Here is a 21,470-nt window from a genome sequence, read left to right as displayed (position 1 = left end):
TTTTAAGTATCATGCAAAAAACTACTACATCGGAGATCTTATCATTTTTTAAATTTTTTGCCATTAAGCCCCCAATTTGACTTTCGATTCAATGGTAAAAATTACATTGGAAAACACGTATCCCCAAAGATTTGGGTCATCAATTGGAATATTTTTATATATTAGACACATTAATCCAACAACGTGATTGATTAATTTTACCAAAATTAGATTGAAAATATTAGAAACATACATAAAGATCATAGTTTGTATTCTATTGCAAAGTCAGTGCTCATATAAGCGCAATTGTCTTGATATGATCTTGAAAATATGAAAATTTATTCAGGCCCATAACTAATACTTGAAAATATTTATTTTTGATCCATGTTGAGAGTTTAAAAAACATTAGGATTTTGTGTTTTTAGATTTTAATAAAGCTTTTTTATATATCATAGATACCAGCAGAAAAATTCACAGATTTTGTACATGCTTTCATAATTTTTGATACTTATGAAGGAATCGAATCAAGTAATTAAATGCTTATAGGTTTTAATGAAAGAAAATAATTCGTAAATAGTCCTACAAGTTGATTTCAGTTCTACATTTTTTTTTGTAAATTTTGCCACTTTTATTTATTTTTTTAATAGGGATAGTTCAATGCTAGTTTGGTTTTTAGCAAGTTTTCAACATAATAACCAGTTCGATTCCCATCTCAAGACAACCTGGTGTCTTGATGAATTCCTTTTACATTCAAAAACATACATAAAATATATATTAAAGTTTCAATTGAAAATACGTTCACGGAAAATCTCTGGTACTAAATTTCTCTGAATCAAGTAAGAGATTAACTATGCTCATAGATCTATCTTCGGGCGGAGTTACTCTATAAATATAATCGGGAAGTTGTTGAAATTGCCAAAATGTGCAGTACAATTTATTTTTAATTAACTAAATGTATTAGATCTGGGATAAATAATTTGAACTGCCAATTCCGTACTATATTTTAATAATAGAGCATCAGATTTTCAGAATTTTAATTAAATTCATCTGTTTTCAGAACCTTGATATATATGCATAACAAACGCGTCGTTCGATTCATTTCAAGGTGTGATATCAAATAATTAGTTTTTTCGCGTTCGAAGGTAAAATCGCTCCGACAGGTACACAATATTCTCGTAAATCATAATTATCTTTCGGGCGACACGCACGATTTTTTCAAATTGCGTAACTTTTATGGCAGCTTGATACGCACGTGCCCGTTGCAGTATTATGAATATTTAAATTAATCTCACGGAAGAACATCTCATTCCAGCGTGAATTTGTTTGATAAGTAGGAGGAAAAGAAATTGAAATTGTGATTTTGTAAGATGATATTTTTATTATTATCTGGGGGTAAAAATTGGGAATTTTTCTATTTAAGCACCTATGAAATGTAGTAGTCATAGTCGGAAAAAGTTGTTTTAATCCAAGTGATTATATAAGCTATATAATCTTAAAAATTATTTAGTACAAAATGTCATTATCTTAATTTTGAAGCATCATTAACTTTTACATTCATTAACAGCAAAACTTTCATTAAGCACGGAACAATTCTCTCTTTTCCTAAGCACCATTGTAATTTTTCATCGGCTATTATTTTTTCGCAAATAATCGAAAATAAAAGTTTTGGCATGATTCGAGTTTTTTACGTTTTCATATTTTTCTGAACAGTTTGGAATACCTTAGAAAAAATTGAGGTGTGTATGTGCGTGTGCGCGTGCGTGCGTGCGTGCGTGCGTGCGGATACAAATTTTCTTCGTCGATTTCGGGAACATGGATCAACCTATTTGAATAATTCAAAAAACATTTGATTCGTATTAATGGGGAGACGCGCTGATTTATTGGCAAAGGCCGGTATAGCCATTCAGACGATGGCTAAAAGTGCCATAAATGGTAATTTAGTTTTTGAGAGAACGGAGTGTCCAATTTGAATGATTCAAAAAAATTCTCAAGAACTTAATTTTACAAAACAAAATTTTTAACTTTTTTTTTGAAATTATTAATTTCGATTTGATATTTTTGTCTAAGTATTCTGCGTTTCCACTCTGCCTTTTTCTTAGCTTTTAAATTTAACTCGTTAATTTATTTGAATCTAAATATTTTATTACAAAACGGTTAACATTGTGAAAAATATAAGAGCATAATTTCATAATTTTTATTTGCTTTTTAGCTATATTGCTCTCATATATCTCATCTGCCATCCATTAAAAATTCCTTTTGCCAATGTTTCATCGAAGGTTCACATTTATTTCGAATCGATATGAATAACATATTTTAAATTGCTGGGAAAATTCAGTTATCATATATACATATTTTCATAACAAAAATTGAACTAAATTTTAATTAAATATTATCCAAGTTCGATGGACCAAGAAATATTTTTATGTTAGAAATATGGAATTAATTAAGAGGATATTAATTAATAATTCTTAGAACTTATTAGTTATAGAATAGTTTGATGAGGCATTTTGACTTCCCCTGTGATCTAGTTTAATTCACATTTGTGACTTTTAGATAAATTAATAATGGTGGTTATGCAAAGCTGTTATACAAAAAGTACTAAAATACAATTTTAATTTTATTTGCAACATGATATTAATTTTATTTCCTAAACATCTGCAATTCTGTCCAAAGTTTCTAATAATGCTTATATACGTTTTCTAAGAAATAAAACAGAGTTTGTTAAGTATTTAAAATATGCTTCACTTTGCATTAAAAATAAGCCGGATATAAAGCGAGCGCAGGAATATTTAATATCAATTAACTTTTATTTAATTCCCTATCTGAAGTCGTTTAATTTATCATTCTTTATTGTTGAATTAAATTTATAATGATTAAAGAATTTAATTGAACAATTGATTAATTATTTCATAGCTTATTCAATTATCCGTTTGTTTGAATATCTTACAGAATAGAAAAGTGAGTAATTAGAAATTATATTTAGCGTGAATTAGAAAAGGATATTAATAAGGAATCTATTGATTTAGTAGCTCTTATTTTTATGCTGGCGAGTAAATGCAGGGATTAGATAAATTATATTATAAAAATATGGTAATTTATAAGATAAGCACACTGGTGTGCATTTTACATTACTGCATTATATAGATATTACAAATATTACTTACATTTTTTTTCATGAAGGTTCTTTCTAATTATATAAAATCTAGTGGTGCAAGGCATCCTGCATACCGGTAAATTTTGAACCCATAAAAATGCAAACAAAATACTAATTAGTAAAATCTATATGTAATATCTAATAGTGTGCACATATATCTAATTATCATTTCGACCGCCAAACTCTATTTGTAAACTTTTCTATTGGATATTCGAAACCGCTGGTCTTGTCTTCCCAAAAATTTAATCAATTTTTCAATCCGTCAATACAGGTAAAATGTTTTTTGAATCAATCAAATCAGATGCTCCGTTCTCTCAAAAATTGAATTGTCATTTCACGTTTCCCCATTAATAGGAATCGAATGCTTTGTGAATCATTCAAATCGGTGTCGTCGACGACAAAATGTGCCAAAATGTTCTGGAGGCCTTAAACGTGTAAAGATATACAAAAATTTCCATTTCAGATTTTTTTGCGATTACTCTAACTTACCCTATGTGAAGTAGGTATAATTTTTTGCTGTTGCAAGAATATTGCAAAATGTTGCCATATGTAATTATTATTTAATCTTTCGGATCATGGTTTTTAAAATTGAACTATTTAATCGAAAAATTAAGGGTTTACAACATAGTCTGTCCTTAATTAAGGACCTTAAGGTGTGGTATTTCAATATTATCTTGGTTGTCTAACCAAAACCTGAGATCAACATTTATCGCATGCAGATATAATTCTGCATTGCATCACATGTTATCGTTACCTTCATTCAAGTAATTATTCCACATGCATTGCTAACATATACCAATAAATATATAGATGAGTTACATAAAACCGAAGATATTTCTGGAACTAATTTCATAGTCATTGAAGAATTAACTTCGCAAATCTTCTGAAACCATGAAGTCGGATCGAACTATGGCGTTGGTACAAAATGTGTGTCGCGGTTTATGTTGAACAGCATTCATTAGATAAAACTCTTAGAGTTACTTAGATATATTAACAAAGTTGAACATAAAACCGCAAACACGGGACATACAAAGAATAACAACGCCGTGGACACCATGACCACGCGCAAGAAGAAAAGGCAACAAGAAGGCGGCGGCTTCCTGAAGAAGGTGTCGTCGCTTTTTAACCTGGATACGGTGAGGAATATCTCTTCGATTATAATAGAGACATATAATTAAAAATAATGGACCGGTTCTTGGATATAATAGCTATATTATATCACTGGTTCTTATGATTGAGTCGTCGTATAAGTTGGTAGTCACTAAACTGGCAGCAAGCTATGTCTATGGTGTTTATAGGAATAGATGTCAAAATAACAATATTTTGACTTCACATATTCAAGGGGGTTGTTCCTTTTTTTTACAAAAAATGCAAGGTATTTGTTTATGTTTTTCTGTAATGCAATACTCGTTATGTTAATTCTGTAATGTAATTTTCTGTAATGTAATGTAATAATCATAGAGACATGCGGTTTTTTTAAACAAAAATTACAAAATCATAGATAGAATATTACGAAATTTTCTTTTTTTTCGCTGTCATTTTTTAACCAGGGGGCGACAAAATCGGCCTTGCAAAATCGATCTCTTTTGCGGTGCCACAGATAAATCCGTTGCGCATCGCCTGAAACAAAAAAAAGAAACTACGTTGAAGAAGAAGTTTGAATCCAGTTCCCCCTACCAAAATGAAAGAAACAAAGCAAGAAGGAACTAGCTGTAAGTGGAATTCTGTCTTAAGGCAATTAGGGCATCGTGCCTTAAGGCAAATTGCTGGAACTTCCCGTACCAAAAATATTATTTTTTTAAAAACGATTAACATTTTTGAAAAAATTTTACTTTGCAAAATAAGATTTTTGAGAAACTATAATTGGACAAAGAAATACTTTTTCTTGAAAAAAAATTTTTTTAAAAAAAAAAAATTCTAAAAAAAAATTTTTGGAAGATCTGAACTTTTTTTCAAAGCAATCGCACTGCCGCAACTGCATAGAAACAAAATATAAAGCGCGTAAGCGCCGCGTCGCTGTCTAACGGATAAACATTGGTACGGAACCCATAGGAATGTAAACAAAATTCATATTATTGTTAAAATCTCTATAAAATATCTGATAATTTGATGTGCATATGTCTAATGACCATTTTTGACCGCAAAATGGCATTTTTTTTTACTTTTTTCGTTAGATCTCCGAAACCGCTAGACCTGCCTTCATGAAAATTTGATCAATTCTTCACCTTGTCAATACAAGTAAAATGTTTTTTGAATTATTGAAATCGGACGCTCCGTTGTCTTAAAAACTGAGTTACCGTTTTCGGCACTTTTTGCCCCGTATCTTCGGAACGGCTAGACCTGCTTTCGCCAAAAACTAATCAGCACGTCTCCTTATCAATACGAATCGAATGTTTTTTGAATTATTCAAATCGGTTGATCCGTGTTCCCGAAATCGTCGACGAAAATTTGTATCCGCACATACATACACACACATACATACACACACACACACACACACACACACACACACACACACACATACATCCATTTTTTCTAAGGTATGCCAAAATGTTCAGAAACCTCTGAAACGTAAAGATATATAAAAATTTTCATTTTCGATTTTTTTGCGATTACTATAACTTACCCTACGGGAAGTTAAAAAAATGGCAGCTATTTAAAAAAAAGTGTCCAAAAAGGCCTTTTTTTGGGGCGAGAAGCTTCGCAAAAATTTTGTGCGTAATGTTATCAAGTTGTTTGAGGTAGGGGGACTAGGTATTGCAGTGGCGAACAAATTAAAAAAAATGCAAGTCGATCCGACTTGTAGTTTTTGTTAAATTTGTGGCACCGCATTGAAAAAAGTCAATTTAAGAAAATCGTATTTAAAGTTTTTAATATAATGTACTAAATATACCATTTAATTTAATGTACTAAATACACCATGGTGTTCAAAGATGCTGACACATTAAAAAGGTCATGTGCATGAGGTATTATAATGAAAAAGAGAGCAGCTGGCATACAATAGTTCCGGAGCGATGAAAAAACGGTTTCAGCTTTATGACAATTTTGTGACTACCAACCAATGCGACTACTCGATCATAAAAGACTGGTAAAATAGAATAGTCATTTCATCCGAAAATTGGCCCATAAGATTATATGTATTTGTCTGCATTACCAACACTAATTTAACAGCATATTTTTCATCACAAATTTAAGTCTCTCAGAAGAAAGATACAAGAAATCTATGTGGAAATTAATTGTTGTAACACATTTATTGGTCTAATACCTTTCTATGTTACTTTCTAGAATTTGGTGATTTATTTATTCGATATTTAGTTGTAATTCATTATTTCAGTATTAATATGTTTGAAGTACAATGTCGGAATTTAGACTTTTTCAATAACTAACAATTATTATTAATATTTTTACCATTGCAACTTTTTGAATACAGACCTGACAACCTATTTTAATATTTCTGAGTAAGACAAATTAGTCTCTAATTTTAAAAATAGAGTTTTATCATAATTTTACACCATATCTCATTTGCACTTTGTTTATCCCCTCAATAACAAGCCAAGCCTGTTTTGTTCGCCGCGTTCTGTTATTCTATTTCTGAACTACCGTTTGGTAATTAAATTGCTACCAATTAATTATTACAAATACATTTACCTTGATATCAATTGCTTATTAATTACTCACTGGAATTTGATGCCCTATGCAATTATCTGGCCCATAATTGAATCAGAAAATCGTTGATTAAATTACTGCATTATTGACTAGTGTGAACTATAATGGCTGCTGAAATAGATGGATATTGGGAAATATTATGTTGGTTATGAATTTTAAGTGAATGTTTAATTATTGTATTTAGAATGATTGATGATTTAGACTGGTTTAAGCTTCAGAATATTGGCATGGCATTGAGTCATTATTTTTTACTAATATATTAAGGGATTTATTTTATCGTTTGATTGGATTTGTTTATCGACTTATCAGTTTAGTCCTGAAGAAGGCATTAACAATTGTTCGTATCCAAGTCCGTGATGAGAAGTAGGTACTCATACCAAGTATGGTTGAAGTAATTAGGTTATCTGTGTAATTCAGTTTCTCTAGCGGCTTTTTCAAATTAATTTGTGTGAAATATGTTGCACTCTGCACAACTCGTTGAATTTTACATAAAAATGCAACGTTGCACTCCGAAACTCGCAAGCACATAAGGTAGTTCGGAGCAATTTTTCCGACTGTATTTGTTGGACAATTTACAAATGATCATATTTTTTAAATTACTATTAGCTTGTTGATAGGCTTTATTTAGGCATGTCCTTCATCTTAGCATTATCTCTACGATTATGCACACGGCCTCCAAAAAAAAGCACCCAAAATATAAAAGATGATCTATCTACAACCTAACTTCTACGATATTGTGCACTTTGCCATCTATTGTTTAAAGTAAATTTATTTTTTTTAGATTGTGGTATATTAAAAAATTGTATTCATAGGCCGTCAATCGTATTAAAAGAAGTTGCAAGTTTAAAAACTGGTTCTTTTTTGAAGATGAACTGAAGCGTTAAGCACTATTCTTGATGAATGACCACGTGGTTAGTAAAAAATATACAGGGGTTAAATTGTTGAAAAATATTTCTGCATATGGGACAAACAATTAAAGGAAAAACTATTTTTAGCACTCTCTTTGGTGGTTTGATGAAATGATGATCTCCTACAACCTATCTTCTACGATGTCGTGCAGTATGCTATTGAAGATGCACTTTGCCATCTATTGTGCAAAGTAAATTTAATTTTTTTTCACTGAGAATTACTTTTTATGCATGACAACGGGATTAGCAAAAATATACAGAAGGCAGTAGAAGATATTAATAAATTGTCGAAAAATATTCCTGCATAACAATAAGGGCAAAATTATTCTAAACGATTTTTTTAATGATTGAATTGTTTTTATGATTGTTTTCTAAAGTATTCTCTACGATCCTTTCTGTGTATTACTTAGTAAGCTGAATCTCCCGCCGCTTTCTGATCAGTATTGGGAAATTGACGCGATTACTCAAGTTATTGGAGTCGAGCTTCTATAATGACGCCGTTTATCAAACGCACTCAGTATCGCATATACACATCATATAGCATATGATTTACTTACTTGTCATGTCTACATGGCAAACAATTTTGCTAGTTAGATAAAGCAAAAGTTTCCCGTGGTGCTTAAAGTGCATGCGTTCTTTTAATAAAAGCTATAAAATCAGTCGTGCGTTGTTTATTATGGCATTATATGGTTATGGTATATATGACTTGACATATTACGTTGTTTTTATGATTAAGTAAGTGAACTAAGTTAAAAAAAATCTATGTTAAAATTGATGCGTGATCTTTACTCAGATATTTCTAGAAAAGCTTTACAGGAAGAAATTGATGATATTATATTGAACTTTTATTTATTAAATCGTGCGGTGATAGGTACTATAAAGAAATGATTCAAAAGTCCGGTATATAAGAAACCAATCTAATTATGTCGTTCTAACACCGAATTCGCCATCAAAAGCAATTTCGCTCTACGCCCTATGGGACAGACATCAATATTTATAGAAGCGTTTTCCAACGAGGAATCAACAAACGGCATGTGACATAAATTTCAAATTCGACAAGTTAATGGCGTTATTAAATGTCGGATTCGTTCCGGACTACGATTATGTCGCAGAAAATGGTCTCATCAATTATGCGCTTACCTCAGAATTGACCACATTGAATAGCTTTGACAATATATCACAAGGCCCGAAGTACAGAGTTAATTTTTATAGATAAATTTTGGGATCGAATTTATAATTATTGATTTTATGTTTTATTTTAATTTATATAGCGAGATATAAATTTATTAACTTACTTACATAAAGGGGGTGTCCATTGATCACCCCCTTAGTGATACGTTGTAATATTCAAAATTTACGCTCCCTCACTACCAGACATCACGTGCATTTTTAGTTACGAATTTACGAAAAAATCGTTATTTTTTTAAATTAGGTAAAAAAATAGATACACGTATTATCTAACTAGACTCTCCCTCCACCGCGTGATTTTTAGTGATTTTCTTTGTCAACCCCCCTGCCCCTGAAAGTGTCTCGTGATTAATGGACGTCCCCATAGGGAAAGGGGTATTCTGGACTTTTGGCATCAATTTTATGAGATTTTTGCCAGGCCGTAAAAAGGCAAACAATATTTTTAATATATATTTCAAAGTTATTAATTAATGTTGAAAACATAAAATAAATTTAAGATAGTCGTTTTAATTTTAGAAGATGACAAGATTGGAGGTCTCAAAAAATTGACACCTGACTATACCCATGATTTTGTTTAACAGTTTTTACGACTACTTGTTCTGATTGCATGGTTTTTATATATTATAAAACAATATAATTGATATTTTTATTAATTATATTGTTTTGTTACCTGTTAAGTCTGTTTTATTAAAATATTGATTGCAGTACTTCTCGTTTTTTGTTGTTACATAAAATTGGTAATTATGTAATTGGATAAATTAGTATTTGTTCTCGTATGTGACATCTTGTAGAGGCGCCTTTTAATTTTTTTTAATTTCTTTCATTAATAACAAGCCGATAAATAATTATTCTATGAGTTATTTTGATTGACATTAATTAAATATAATTATAGATAGTAGTTACCTGAGTGGGTATTTACTATTAGATGCAATTTTACTGGATTTCAAGTTAATTGGCATTTGTTTAATTACCATTTTTCTGGTGTGAGCAGATGAGCAACGAATGATTTGGGATGATTTTCTAATTTGTGATGATGATTAGTTAATCTTGTTTTTATAAAGTCCTTAATACATAGCACTTCCAGATCATCATACAGAGTGTTATTGCCAATGTACCATGGTACTTTCCGATTAATAATATTTTACTTCTTTTTTTTACCTAGAAAATAGAACTCTTTTCAATATTTATCTATTTTCCAGAGGCAGTCGATCATGACAAGATCAGTTTTGCATTGCTCTATCAAGCGTGCGGATAGGATACAGACATTTTTCCAAGTGAATTTTGTTGCGGGTATAATCTTATAATGTCGTGTGCGTAAAAGGAATGTGTAAAGCTCGCATGAGTGATTTTATATGCAAGCAAACTTTGTTACTAACAAGCTAACGTAAAATTCCGCTTGATTTCTTCGCGTTTTATTCCAAAAGGACGCTTTGAAATTTATACACTGCTGATAAGTAACCCAATAAAAAATACAAGCGGCATCTCCTAGAGCTATTTCTTGCCGTATCGAAATATGTTCACTTAGTTTGCATTATGGTTATGCAAAATGTTCATTCAAACAGCATGTAAGATTTATATTAAAACTATTTTCTTTATTTTTTGTACTTATTTTTCCGCTAAACTGCCATAACTGTGTTGAATTATTTCCCGTGTTACGTAGATCTAAAACTATCAAGATTCTTTGAGAACAAAAAAAAACTGAATCATGCCGAAGCGAATTCCCCGCGCAGAAAAAAGCGGCCACAAATCTTGGCTCATGAAAAAACAAGAATGAAAAAAGTTACCGAGAATTGTTCTCCGCGAGCCCGTAGTTTTTTCGGCGGCGGTATCGGTGAAAATATATAGTGAAAAAGACGGCAAAAAAGAATTCGACGCAACTGATATGAGCCGCCTTCCAAATATTCGAACGCTGTTTCAAGTTACAGTATCTTGGGTCTCGGATATAGTTAGCTGAAAATACGTAAGATAATGATAACCAGCATATAGTAACTACTATAGAACGATATGTATGTATAATTAGGGCGGGTCGATTTGTATGGGTAAAAAAAAGTCACGTAGGCATATATGATTTTCCTATACTAAGGATCAAAATAAGATACTTTGTCGAAGAAACCATATCTCTAAAATGAATTCTGATGATTCATTCTCCCGTGATGAATGAATTCTCCCAAAGATTGGGTCAAATTTTAAAAAATTCTATTTTGGCTCATTTAGAGCGCCTCAATAATGTCCAAATGTATGACCGACTCCCAGTGACTTTGGAATACCGATCTACCCATGCCCATGGTTCACCCCCTGGGTCCTCCTTTTAGAGAAATTTTTTTTGATGAGTAAAATACCAAAAACGATCATTTTTTGCAATATTTGTATGGGTGACTTCTAAGGGGAGGTCCCAGGGGATGAGCCATAGGTATGGGTGGATCGGCCTTTCAAAGTTAGTTGGGGTTTGTTATACATTTGGACGCTGTTGGATTACTCTAAATGAATTAAAACGGAATTTTTCAAAATTTTCTCCCTATCTTTGGGTCAATGCACGGGACATCAGAATTCATTTTAGAGGTATGGTTTCTTCAGCAAAGCATCTTATTTTGATCCCTAGTATCCGAAAATTATATGTGCCTAAGCGACTTTTAAATCACATCAAATTCTTCTATCATCCTATTTCTGTTTATTTCTGACGATGACTAATTGCATTGAATACAAACATTGTATCAATTTAAACTTATAGGTTTGCGTTTTTAAATTTAGCGACCAACTCATGCATATCAACAACACCCATTACTACATCTCCATCATATGACTGATGAAGCGTGATTCAGTTTAATTGAGAACACTTTTTTATTATAGCTCTAAATTAAGATCGCGTGTTTCAGTTTCATTTTCTAGCTTGACTTTCGAGTGGAAGTCATAATTGTCTAACCGTAGAAAAAGGTTGGTAAAATGGTAGGATATCAGGAAATAACAGACTTTCTTTTTTGGACGATTTTGTGATAAAGGGCACACAAAAATTATGGTCAAACCTTAAGATAAACGTGAAAATTGAATTATGCTAAATACAAGTTGTTTTTTAGAATTTTTTTTTCACATAAGTGTTTTTATGCTTTTCGATAAATTGCAATTATTTTTTTCCCTTTACAATGAATTATGATCCACAACTTTCCCCTGAAACTTCATTCAAACCACTCTATATGGCGATGCTGGAATACATATTATTTTACTTTGTCATTTGCGCGAGAAGGAACTATTTATTTCAATTTTACCCTAGGGTTTCGTAAAACGTTTCACACTATCTCATGCTTGTGAGCTTTTTTCTTTGCGAAATAATTAAATGGATCATGTTACAAGTCTTATACGTAGTTATTCCTATTCATCTGCTATCCTCAGTCTCAGTGTTTGTAAACTTGATATTATCGCAAGATATCATAATTAACTTTATTTCTATAATAGAATTGTGTCTAGCATCATATTGCTTCTCAAATATATGGAAAAATATTTGTTTAAAAAATGAATTGTAAATAGTTATTTTGTTGCAATAAATTGAATCTACAATATTCTCGATTATACTTAATCTTACACAAAAAATTCAATGTCGAATCAATAAGAACTAATGTTTAAAAATAAATGAATTAAATAATTAACTATAGGGTAGAGCGGGGCTTAAAGGAGCGCGGAGAAAACGGTTCTCTATTATAAAAGTCTTGATTAACAAAAATAAATCATAATTAAAAAAAAAACATCATCCTGAAACAATTACAGATTTTTTTTAACAATAACCAACCATCACCTGAATTTTTACGCCATCAGTATCAGGAAATAAATGACTCTGTATCAATATTTATAAGAAAAGTTTCTGTCTGTTAGCATTTTTTTTATTTTGAACTTTTTTTTAGTTTATGATCCTGAATAAAGTTTTTAGGTAAACGTTTTATGTATCGTCGTATAGTTCTTTCGATTCAGACAGTATAATTAATTGAAGTGAAATTGGACCTTTGCATCCCGCTCTACCTTAATTATTCAAAATACCAAGCGATTTAACTACTTATTTTCATATACAGATGTAATGAGAAAAGTATTAATGAATTAGAATTTAGTAACCTATGCTATATTATATAAGGGATTTTCATAGAATATTTAATTAAGGTAACGTTACTAAAGTTTCGAATGTGTGTAAATGTATTGATAAATTAAATGCCTAATACGTAAAACCTAGTATATGTCTGTGCCTTCATTAGTTTGCGGTTGGTATTGTACCAGAAAAGGCGAAAGCCACTTTAAAATTTCCGGATTGTTTTTGATAAAAGATAATGCAACCTACAAAAACACCACGGAGCAGTTGGAATATGATGTTTCTGATAAGACAATAAGACTAGGAGTAATTTATACGTTTTATACGTTTTTGCTTTGTTTGAACCCTCAGTTCGATGAAAATTTATTGGATTTGTTATTTAGGTAATTTAGAAGTGTAAACTTACCAAAATTTAGTTATTAAATTTTCCTAAAAGAATTAAGAACCATTTCTCCGAGCATGAAATGAAATTGCATCGTGTCGCTTAAGTGGTTGCAATATGCAGCTATGTGTCGTTTGTACTAGGTGTCGGTTTTCCGCGCCGATTGCTCAGCGCCCGAGAGATTCCCTATAAACACAGAGCACGGCCAATATTTTACCAGATTGAATTAAATGATAATGCCACAAGTAATAAATTTAAAATATTATGGCAGCAGCAAATAAAGCATTGCAATTTTTAAATTTGTATGTATCGGAAACATCCAACTTGCATTATTTTGTAATAGTTTCATAACTACACATGAACTATTAACACTTGATGAAAAATCTTAATTTTATATTCTACACACACATTCTTTTACAACTAGCATGAATTTGTAAGGCAGAAAACTTCGTTTTTAAATTGAATCAGAGTCATATTAATATATTTAGCTTTCGGATCCATGTATTCATTATCTTCACTCTGAATAGTGTATGCATAATTCATGCGGCGAAAATGTGGCTAAAGTTTTAAACTTTCCTGCATCTTAAAATTGTATTAAATTTGAATACATTGCTTTTAACAACGTTGATTTATACATGTACCAACTTATAAATATGTATACACGTACACATAAATTTATAAATGTAGTGAAAATATTGCTCGGGAAAATGTTCAATACTGTTAATTTAATAACATACTCTTTGGGATATAATAAGTAAAAATAAAACATTTCACTTAATGAAAAAAAGTTTCAGATTTTTATGCGACATTTTTTAATTTGAAAGACTGCTTTTTTATAAAAACAGGTTATGTAAAAAACTCATCATACGACCATAAACCAATATATACAAGGTATTACAAAAGTGAACATCAATTACTGAATTCTTAATTTTTGAAAACTTGGGTCAATTATATTATTATTCTAGACTTTGGTCTAGAGATGTTCATCACAATTACGATTCCAAAGTTTAAATGAACAAATTTAATAAAAATTAACCTCAATTACCGAAAAATTGTCATCATTGCACCAAAGCTCTAGGTTGCACTTAAAAGCTCATAATTTCTAAACAACGTGAGAATTTGTTTTCTCTAAATTTTTTCAGGAGGGTTAACCGATATATATATATATATATATATATATATATATATATATGCTACTAAATAGATTTTAAAATTGTTTTTTTAAATTCATATCTCCAAACCTTTATTTGTTTACGCAAATTTATATTTGTTTTATGCTAAATCGAATTGTATTTCAGGATATTAAATAAATTTTTGATTGTGTATTATTAATTCTGTTATATTTATTAAAATAACACATCCAATATTTATACCTGGTACTTGTTCATGGCATATACGTTTTCTACATTATACATATATAGTGATGTATATATAAATGTACTATGTATATTATAAAATACTATAATCAAGGTAATTCTTTATCTAGGGCTAAAAACGAAATATTGTGAGAATTGGGTTCTATTTTGAAAATTGTCTCAATAATTTTGATTAGTATAACCTTTATATATTTAATTACTAACATTCCATACACATTATATATCATAGCACCTTAGACATCATATCTCTTAGATATCATTTAATAAACCCATTTGTAGATAGTTTTAAAGAAAATTCTTTCATCTTAGAATATAGAGCACTTATTTATTTTCCCATATGACACTTTTCTTCTACTCATCCACTCACTGGTTTTTGTTTTTCTTTCTTTTGTTGCAGGCTCATACGCCATCTCTGGTTGAGGACACACAGCATGTAAGTAGAGATCATTTTTATTTACCTCCTAGAAATAATCCCAAGCACTTAGTTAGAAATGATATGAGGTTTGTGTTGATGTATATATCATAAAATAGTATTTTAGTAGTTTTTGGGTTACCTTCAACTTTTTTGTTATATTCTATATTTATAATTTCTTAATTTTACATGAATAGAACTATGGCATTGGATTAGAATTGATTGAATTTACTTAATAATAATGTTATTATCTGATGTCTGACTGCAGAGCAAATTTTACTCAAATAAAATTTATATGAAGAAAGGAGCGTAACATATCGTTGCCATAACAACGCTATGTTACGGCTCATTTTATCCAAGAATTGGCCCTTAAATTTAAAATATATTTTAAAAATAACAAAATTACTAAAGATTTTATATAATAATAATAATACAGTATTATGGATCTAAAATAAATTAAAGAGTTGAGATGCTTCTAGCGAAAATTGAATCTTTTTCATTTCTGCTGATACAATTAATATATTTTTAATTCGACAGTAATCTTTTTTTAATGTTATAATGTGCTAATTAGTCGAAACGTTTCTCAGAAATTAAATGCCATTCATCAACAATTTCGCAAAAAAAATTATTTATAATTTTGTTTTAAAAACCTTTCGAAAAATAGTAATTGTAGCCTTTGGCATAAAACTTTTCTCGTAATTACCGTATCTTTATCGTTTAATTATTTCAGTATATTTAAGCATTATAATTTTAAGTGACAAATTACATATATACGGTTAACATGCGATATTTTTAAAATATTAATATTTTTATTTTAATTGTATGCTAATCTCATGATACGTATTAAATCTTCACTTTATATAACGCCATGTACATAAAGTTCTTGTAATTCTATTGGAATTATATATTCTCTGCCGAATAAATATAAAACTCTACGATGGTGAATTTTCCGAACTAACGTTCGATGAGGAAAATGAACTTTCAGAGCATGTCAATTTTCTTCTGCAATACATAAAAAGAAAGAATATGTATAGTACAGCGAAATATCTGTTGAAACTGGAAAACTTATTGCCAATTTAGTTCAAACTAAATATGCAGTAAATGTTACTATGCGAAACTTGTTCATCTCTAGAATTATATACAAAAAACTTTTCAAGTCTGAAACTGAGAGCAGAACTTTTCTGTGAAGAGAACTCTGAACGTCAGATTTCTTCATGCGTATGGTTGAACTTAAATATTTACTATAATATTCTTTATAATATTAATTAGTTTTCATTTTATTTGTAGTTTTAATTATATGTTTCATTTGTGCATCAAGCATTTTCTCATTAACACATAACGGTAAGATTAAGAAGATTATTTTTCTTGTTTCTATAACTGAATGTATTTTGATATATATAATATAATAATATAAATTTGGTATGTACCATGAACTACTCAATACCATTTTCGTTAAATAATTTTATTAAATAGTTTTAATATATTATTTTACATGAACTTATCCCTGAAATGCTTTCACGAATTTTTGAAACGAAAATGGTTTCAATAGAAATTTTGATACATGATTTTGATAAAAGGTCGGAGCATTTATAATAATAAAAACCTATCCGGAATACAATAAAGTTTATATAAGTATTTAATAGGTAAATTAATGTCTGCACTTGAAATTGTGTACAATTTACGAATCTGAACACAAGTTTTTATTCTAATTTTGATTGCTGTAAAATCCGAAGTGCTCTTTACACCTCCAATCATTCGGATGCAAAATTCATTCAGATTCATTGAGATACAAAGACAACCCTACAGTTTCTTATTAACATTTATATTAAATATTCTTGAAGAAAATTGTTTTAGTGTACGAATCGAACAATAACACAGTACAGAGATTATCCAATGCAAATCGTGTTTGTAATGAGTCGCTGATTATTCCGATAATATGAATATTCATTAAGATCGGAAACCAGCACCTGGCACGTGAACAAGGTGCGATTGTCGAGCTTCTGACTGTGGGAAAACAGACAACTGTGGAAAGTCTACAGTTCCACTTGTTTTTATAATATCATAGATATAACTTGTTTATTTATTTGCACTAGTTGAACAATGCACATATTTAATTACATTTTTAAAGCAATTAATGACCTTCAGTTATAATTACTAAATTGCTGTGCAAAATTTTGTTTTTTAAGATACATTAATAGATATGTGTGTATTATTACACAGGTTTTGGTTATTGTAATTAATGTTGGAATTATCATTATGCCTTTGAGCGTCAAACCATTTCTGCATTATGTATCCAGCTTTTGGTAACGTGCACATTTTGGACATTGACTATTTGCCACAAATAGTTAATTAGTGTGTTGCTCGTATTAGTGATATTTCAAACCGTATTATTATGTAATTTTCCATTGCGTTACATGTTCGGCGTTTCGAAGCTTGTATTTTATTGGATGCATCAGTACTTCTGCCTAATTGTATTATTTGTCATGTTGATTTTTGGATAATTACACTGGCCATTTATATTTATCTCGCTGACAATTTGGTTGTGATTTTATTATATGATTATTTGATATTTAGTTACATCGTTTGTTACGTCTCTTGCTATGTAGTATTTATAAATACTGTACTAATATACGCAGTAAAATATAGTTTAGAGCAATAAAGTTAATTTTATTTTATTGCGTTTATTTTTTAGATATAATTGTTCGTCTTTGCTACTTAAGAGCATTTATCAGTTTAATATTTATTTGATTTTTTTCTAAAATTTAAATGTAGCGTTTACGAGAAAAGGCTATTCTCTTCAGCGTACCGTATATAAATTAATGTAAATCTTTTTTTTTTAAAAATAGTTCGGTTTAAGTTTTTTAATTATTGATGATTCAACTCCCAAATGATTTTTAAATATTTGATAAAATTATTCATTCATCACCAATAAACACATGATTGAGTTAATCATGCTACATTAATTTTTAGTGCTGATCTTTCTGTATAATGATAAACTTCTATAGACTTGAGTAATGTTGAATCATTACATATTGTTTTTCTAGAATTATTGCAAGTCATTTGCAATGATTTGTTAAACGTCTAATCTGAAAGGGTTGATGAATAAGGATTCTTTTCGATAAAATAAAAGATGAATTTTTGATTATGAATGATTATTTTGAATGGAAGATGATGAGTTGATATTTTCGAAAATTAAGAAGACTTTAGATTAAAACGTTTTAGGAAATGAATTGAGTTTAGAACGATTTTGAATCAAAAACTTCGAAAATTATCAGTTGGTAATAGTTGCTTTATTCGATTTTAGTCCTGAATTCGATGAACATTCAAAAACATTAATGGCTTACGAAGATTAGTTTAGAATAATTTATTAGATTTTGGAATATTCAGCCGCGCATAAGCATTATTATGAAATATTAATATTAACACTTTTTGAGAAGTTGTGCAACTTTCCTTCAGACTAAATGTTAATTACGTTTACTTAATATAGTGAATAATATGTTTTGCAGTTCAAATAAACAGAATGATTTTTTTTTAATTTAGTAAAATATACGTCGCGTAAAAAACATTCTGTAAATTTATTCTAATCTGTTATATAGCAGTTTTTTTCTTTTCAATTCAATAGTCCATTATTCACTCACAGCAGCTCAAAAGCTTATTGTTCAAAAGCGTTTAAAGTTTTGCAAAAGCGCTCATTCTCAATTAATGATATGCGAATTTATTCATTAAATTAATTAATGAAATTGATACAACGCATCTAGTTCAAATTCGTTGATGTTTAAATTATTTAAACGCCAGTGAACAGTATGAAACAGGTCGGCTCAGTTCAAAGCTAGGTTGAAATTAAAAATGCATTACTGTATATATATATATATATATATATATATATATATATATGTATATATATATATATAATATATAATATATATATATATATATATGTATATATGTATATATAATGTTTCAAGTTATAACACTGTTTGTGATTTATATATGATAAAAAATAGGTTGTATATGAACCATATAACATTTGGTTATTATATTATAATAATTGATAACTATTAATGTGTGTACTAAAATTTACATAGCTGTGAATGATTAGAGTGCCAACGTAACATGAACTGCGCCTTCTTTTCTTCCTACTTAATGCATTTTTCATTTAGATTACATAATAAATAAAAGCTACACAAACTTATCATGTAAATGATTCTAATTATCGTTCATAATAATTCATTTTGACCATAGTTTTATTTTTTAATATTCACATATTATAATTTACATGTATGAAATTAGTTATCACGTTACACCTATTTGATTATTTACGCTCTCAAAATAGCATCATTTCACTCGCCTGATAAGGGCTTAGGCTGGACAGAATAGCCTACCTTGCCCTTACATACCTTTTTTTTAAAAATAATCGACAATCACATATATAAATTTTAACCTTATCGTAGTTACAAATTTATTTTAATGCTTATTATACATCTTGCTCATAAAAGTGAACCTTATTTTCGGCTCGTCTGACAGGTACTTGTGCAAGTTCAAATGCTCTGGCAATCTGATTTTTGAACATCTCAATAAATAATTGAAATTGTATACAAATTTGAAGCTTACAGGCATAAGTTCAATTTTTGAGCTTTTCTTTGCATTTTCAAACTCCTGGGCGATCATTAGGGTTTGTCGGTTTCCAAAAACCAGTTTTTAGTTAAAAAAGTCGGTTTTCACTGTATAAATGGAAAATGACAAATATAGCCAAATATCAAAGATAGATGAAAGCGTTTTGATTCTTGAAATCATATCGGTTCAATAGCATTTGATATCTTATCAGTCTGCAATGGTTTCCAGAAAGGTTTTGTCTATATTAATTTAATCAGTATGACTTCTTGAAGAAGTAACTTTCTCTACTCAAACTTAAAAAAAAGAGTTTTAAACCCTAGAAGTCACAAATTAAAGAACTTAGAATTATTATATCAGACATTAAAAACAATTAAGCATAATTTGGTCGCAAGTATTAGAGTAATTTCTATTTCAGGAAATTTTGTGAGTAAACAAAGGACACATCTATGTAGCAATTCGATAGCCGTTCTCAGTTTTTTTGAAATTATGTTTTATTAAACAAAAAAACAATTAGAATGTTTAAAATTAATTAATTAAAATTGCACGGAACAAACAATACCCGAGTTTAGCTTAATTGTTTAGCTAAATTGATATTAACAAGTATGTATCAACATATATCTAATATTTTTTAATTTTTTTTTTATTTAATGATTTTTTTCACTTTCATAAAACTATTTTCATTCTTATATGTGAAAATAATGCATGAATAGCGAATAATTATTTCCATAGTTATTTAAGCAAGATAAGCCATTATTTTTTAGTTCGACTAATTAAAATTAAAATAATTTTGTTTACTATCTCTAAAATTAAACAATAAATAAATTCAGTCAAATGCTGCTCTAAATTACACTAAATTTGCGGATATATTACAGAATATTCGAGCAAAAATGTATTTTTTATATAAAATTCGAAAACCGGTTAAAACCGTTTTTTTAGTCAAATTAAAATTCGAAAACCGGTTTTCTGGAATGTCGGTTTGTGTATAAACCCTAGCGACCATGATGTGCAAGACTGAAACTTGCGAGATGATGGTTTTCGTACTTACATTAGCACGCTACGAATCACCAGTACAAAAAATTTTAGCCTTACAGGAACACTATTATTCAAAAGGTTCAGTAGCTTATTAATATCTGTTAAATAAGTTTTTATATTCATATTGTTATTAAAAAAAAGTTGTTATATTCACAATAGGTATTGAAAAATGTGATCAACATCTAAGAAAATGATTAATTACTTTGCTTCAATTAAAAAAAATTGACGAGATTTATGAAAAATATAATTCTTCTTATGAATAGTAGTTGCTTTTCCGTATGAAATGAAAAGTATATCCGGCATATTTCTTTACTCATAGTTCCAATCCAATTTCAGATGAATGGTGACGATCCTGCGTCATGGACAATCCAAGAAGTGTTCTCGAGCGCGGCGACACCGGCCTCGGTTTCAGCATCGCGGGCGGCACGGACAATCCGCACGTGGAACGCGACACCTCGATCTATGTCACGAAACTGATCCCAGGTGGAGCGGCCTGCGCGGACGGCGGCTGGCGGTCGACGACTGCATATGCGCGTCAACGATTGCGACGTGCAGGGCGTACCGCATTCGGAAGCGGTCGAAGCGCTCAAGAGAGCTGAAACACAGTCAAACTGGTGGGTAAAGATGAGTTCTATTGTATTTTACTGGATAGAGAAAGAAAAGTCGAATAAACAACCGGCGGTGCGCTGCCAC

The 21,470-nt window shown here is 29.9% G+C and overlaps 1 protein-coding gene across 1 annotated transcript in view; it reads left to right on the top strand.

Moving 5' to 3' along the window:
* LOC113373031 (disks large 1 tumor suppressor protein-like) overlaps positions 1–21,470 on the top strand; it is a gene marked incomplete at its 3' end in the record, with an annotated part of 105,090 nt that overhangs the window by 55,415 nt on the left and 28,205 nt on the right. The window contains 1 exon segment of the mRNA XM_026613366.1: positions 3,944–4,269. Within this exon segment, the coding sequence (XP_026469151.1) occupies positions 4,189–4,269 (81 nt within the window).

This window comes from Ctenocephalides felis, unplaced genomic scaffold, assembly GCF_003426905.1.
Source record: "Ctenocephalides felis isolate EL2017-DRISC unplaced genomic scaffold, ASM342690v1 CF-g0.4_SCAFFOLD_01604, whole genome shotgun sequence".
NCBI classification, from domain to species: Eukaryota; Metazoa; Arthropoda; class Insecta; order Siphonaptera; family Pulicidae; genus Ctenocephalides; species Ctenocephalides felis.
The sequence above is the reverse complement of the archived record's forward strand: the minus strand, read 5'-3'. Positions and strand labels throughout refer to the sequence as shown.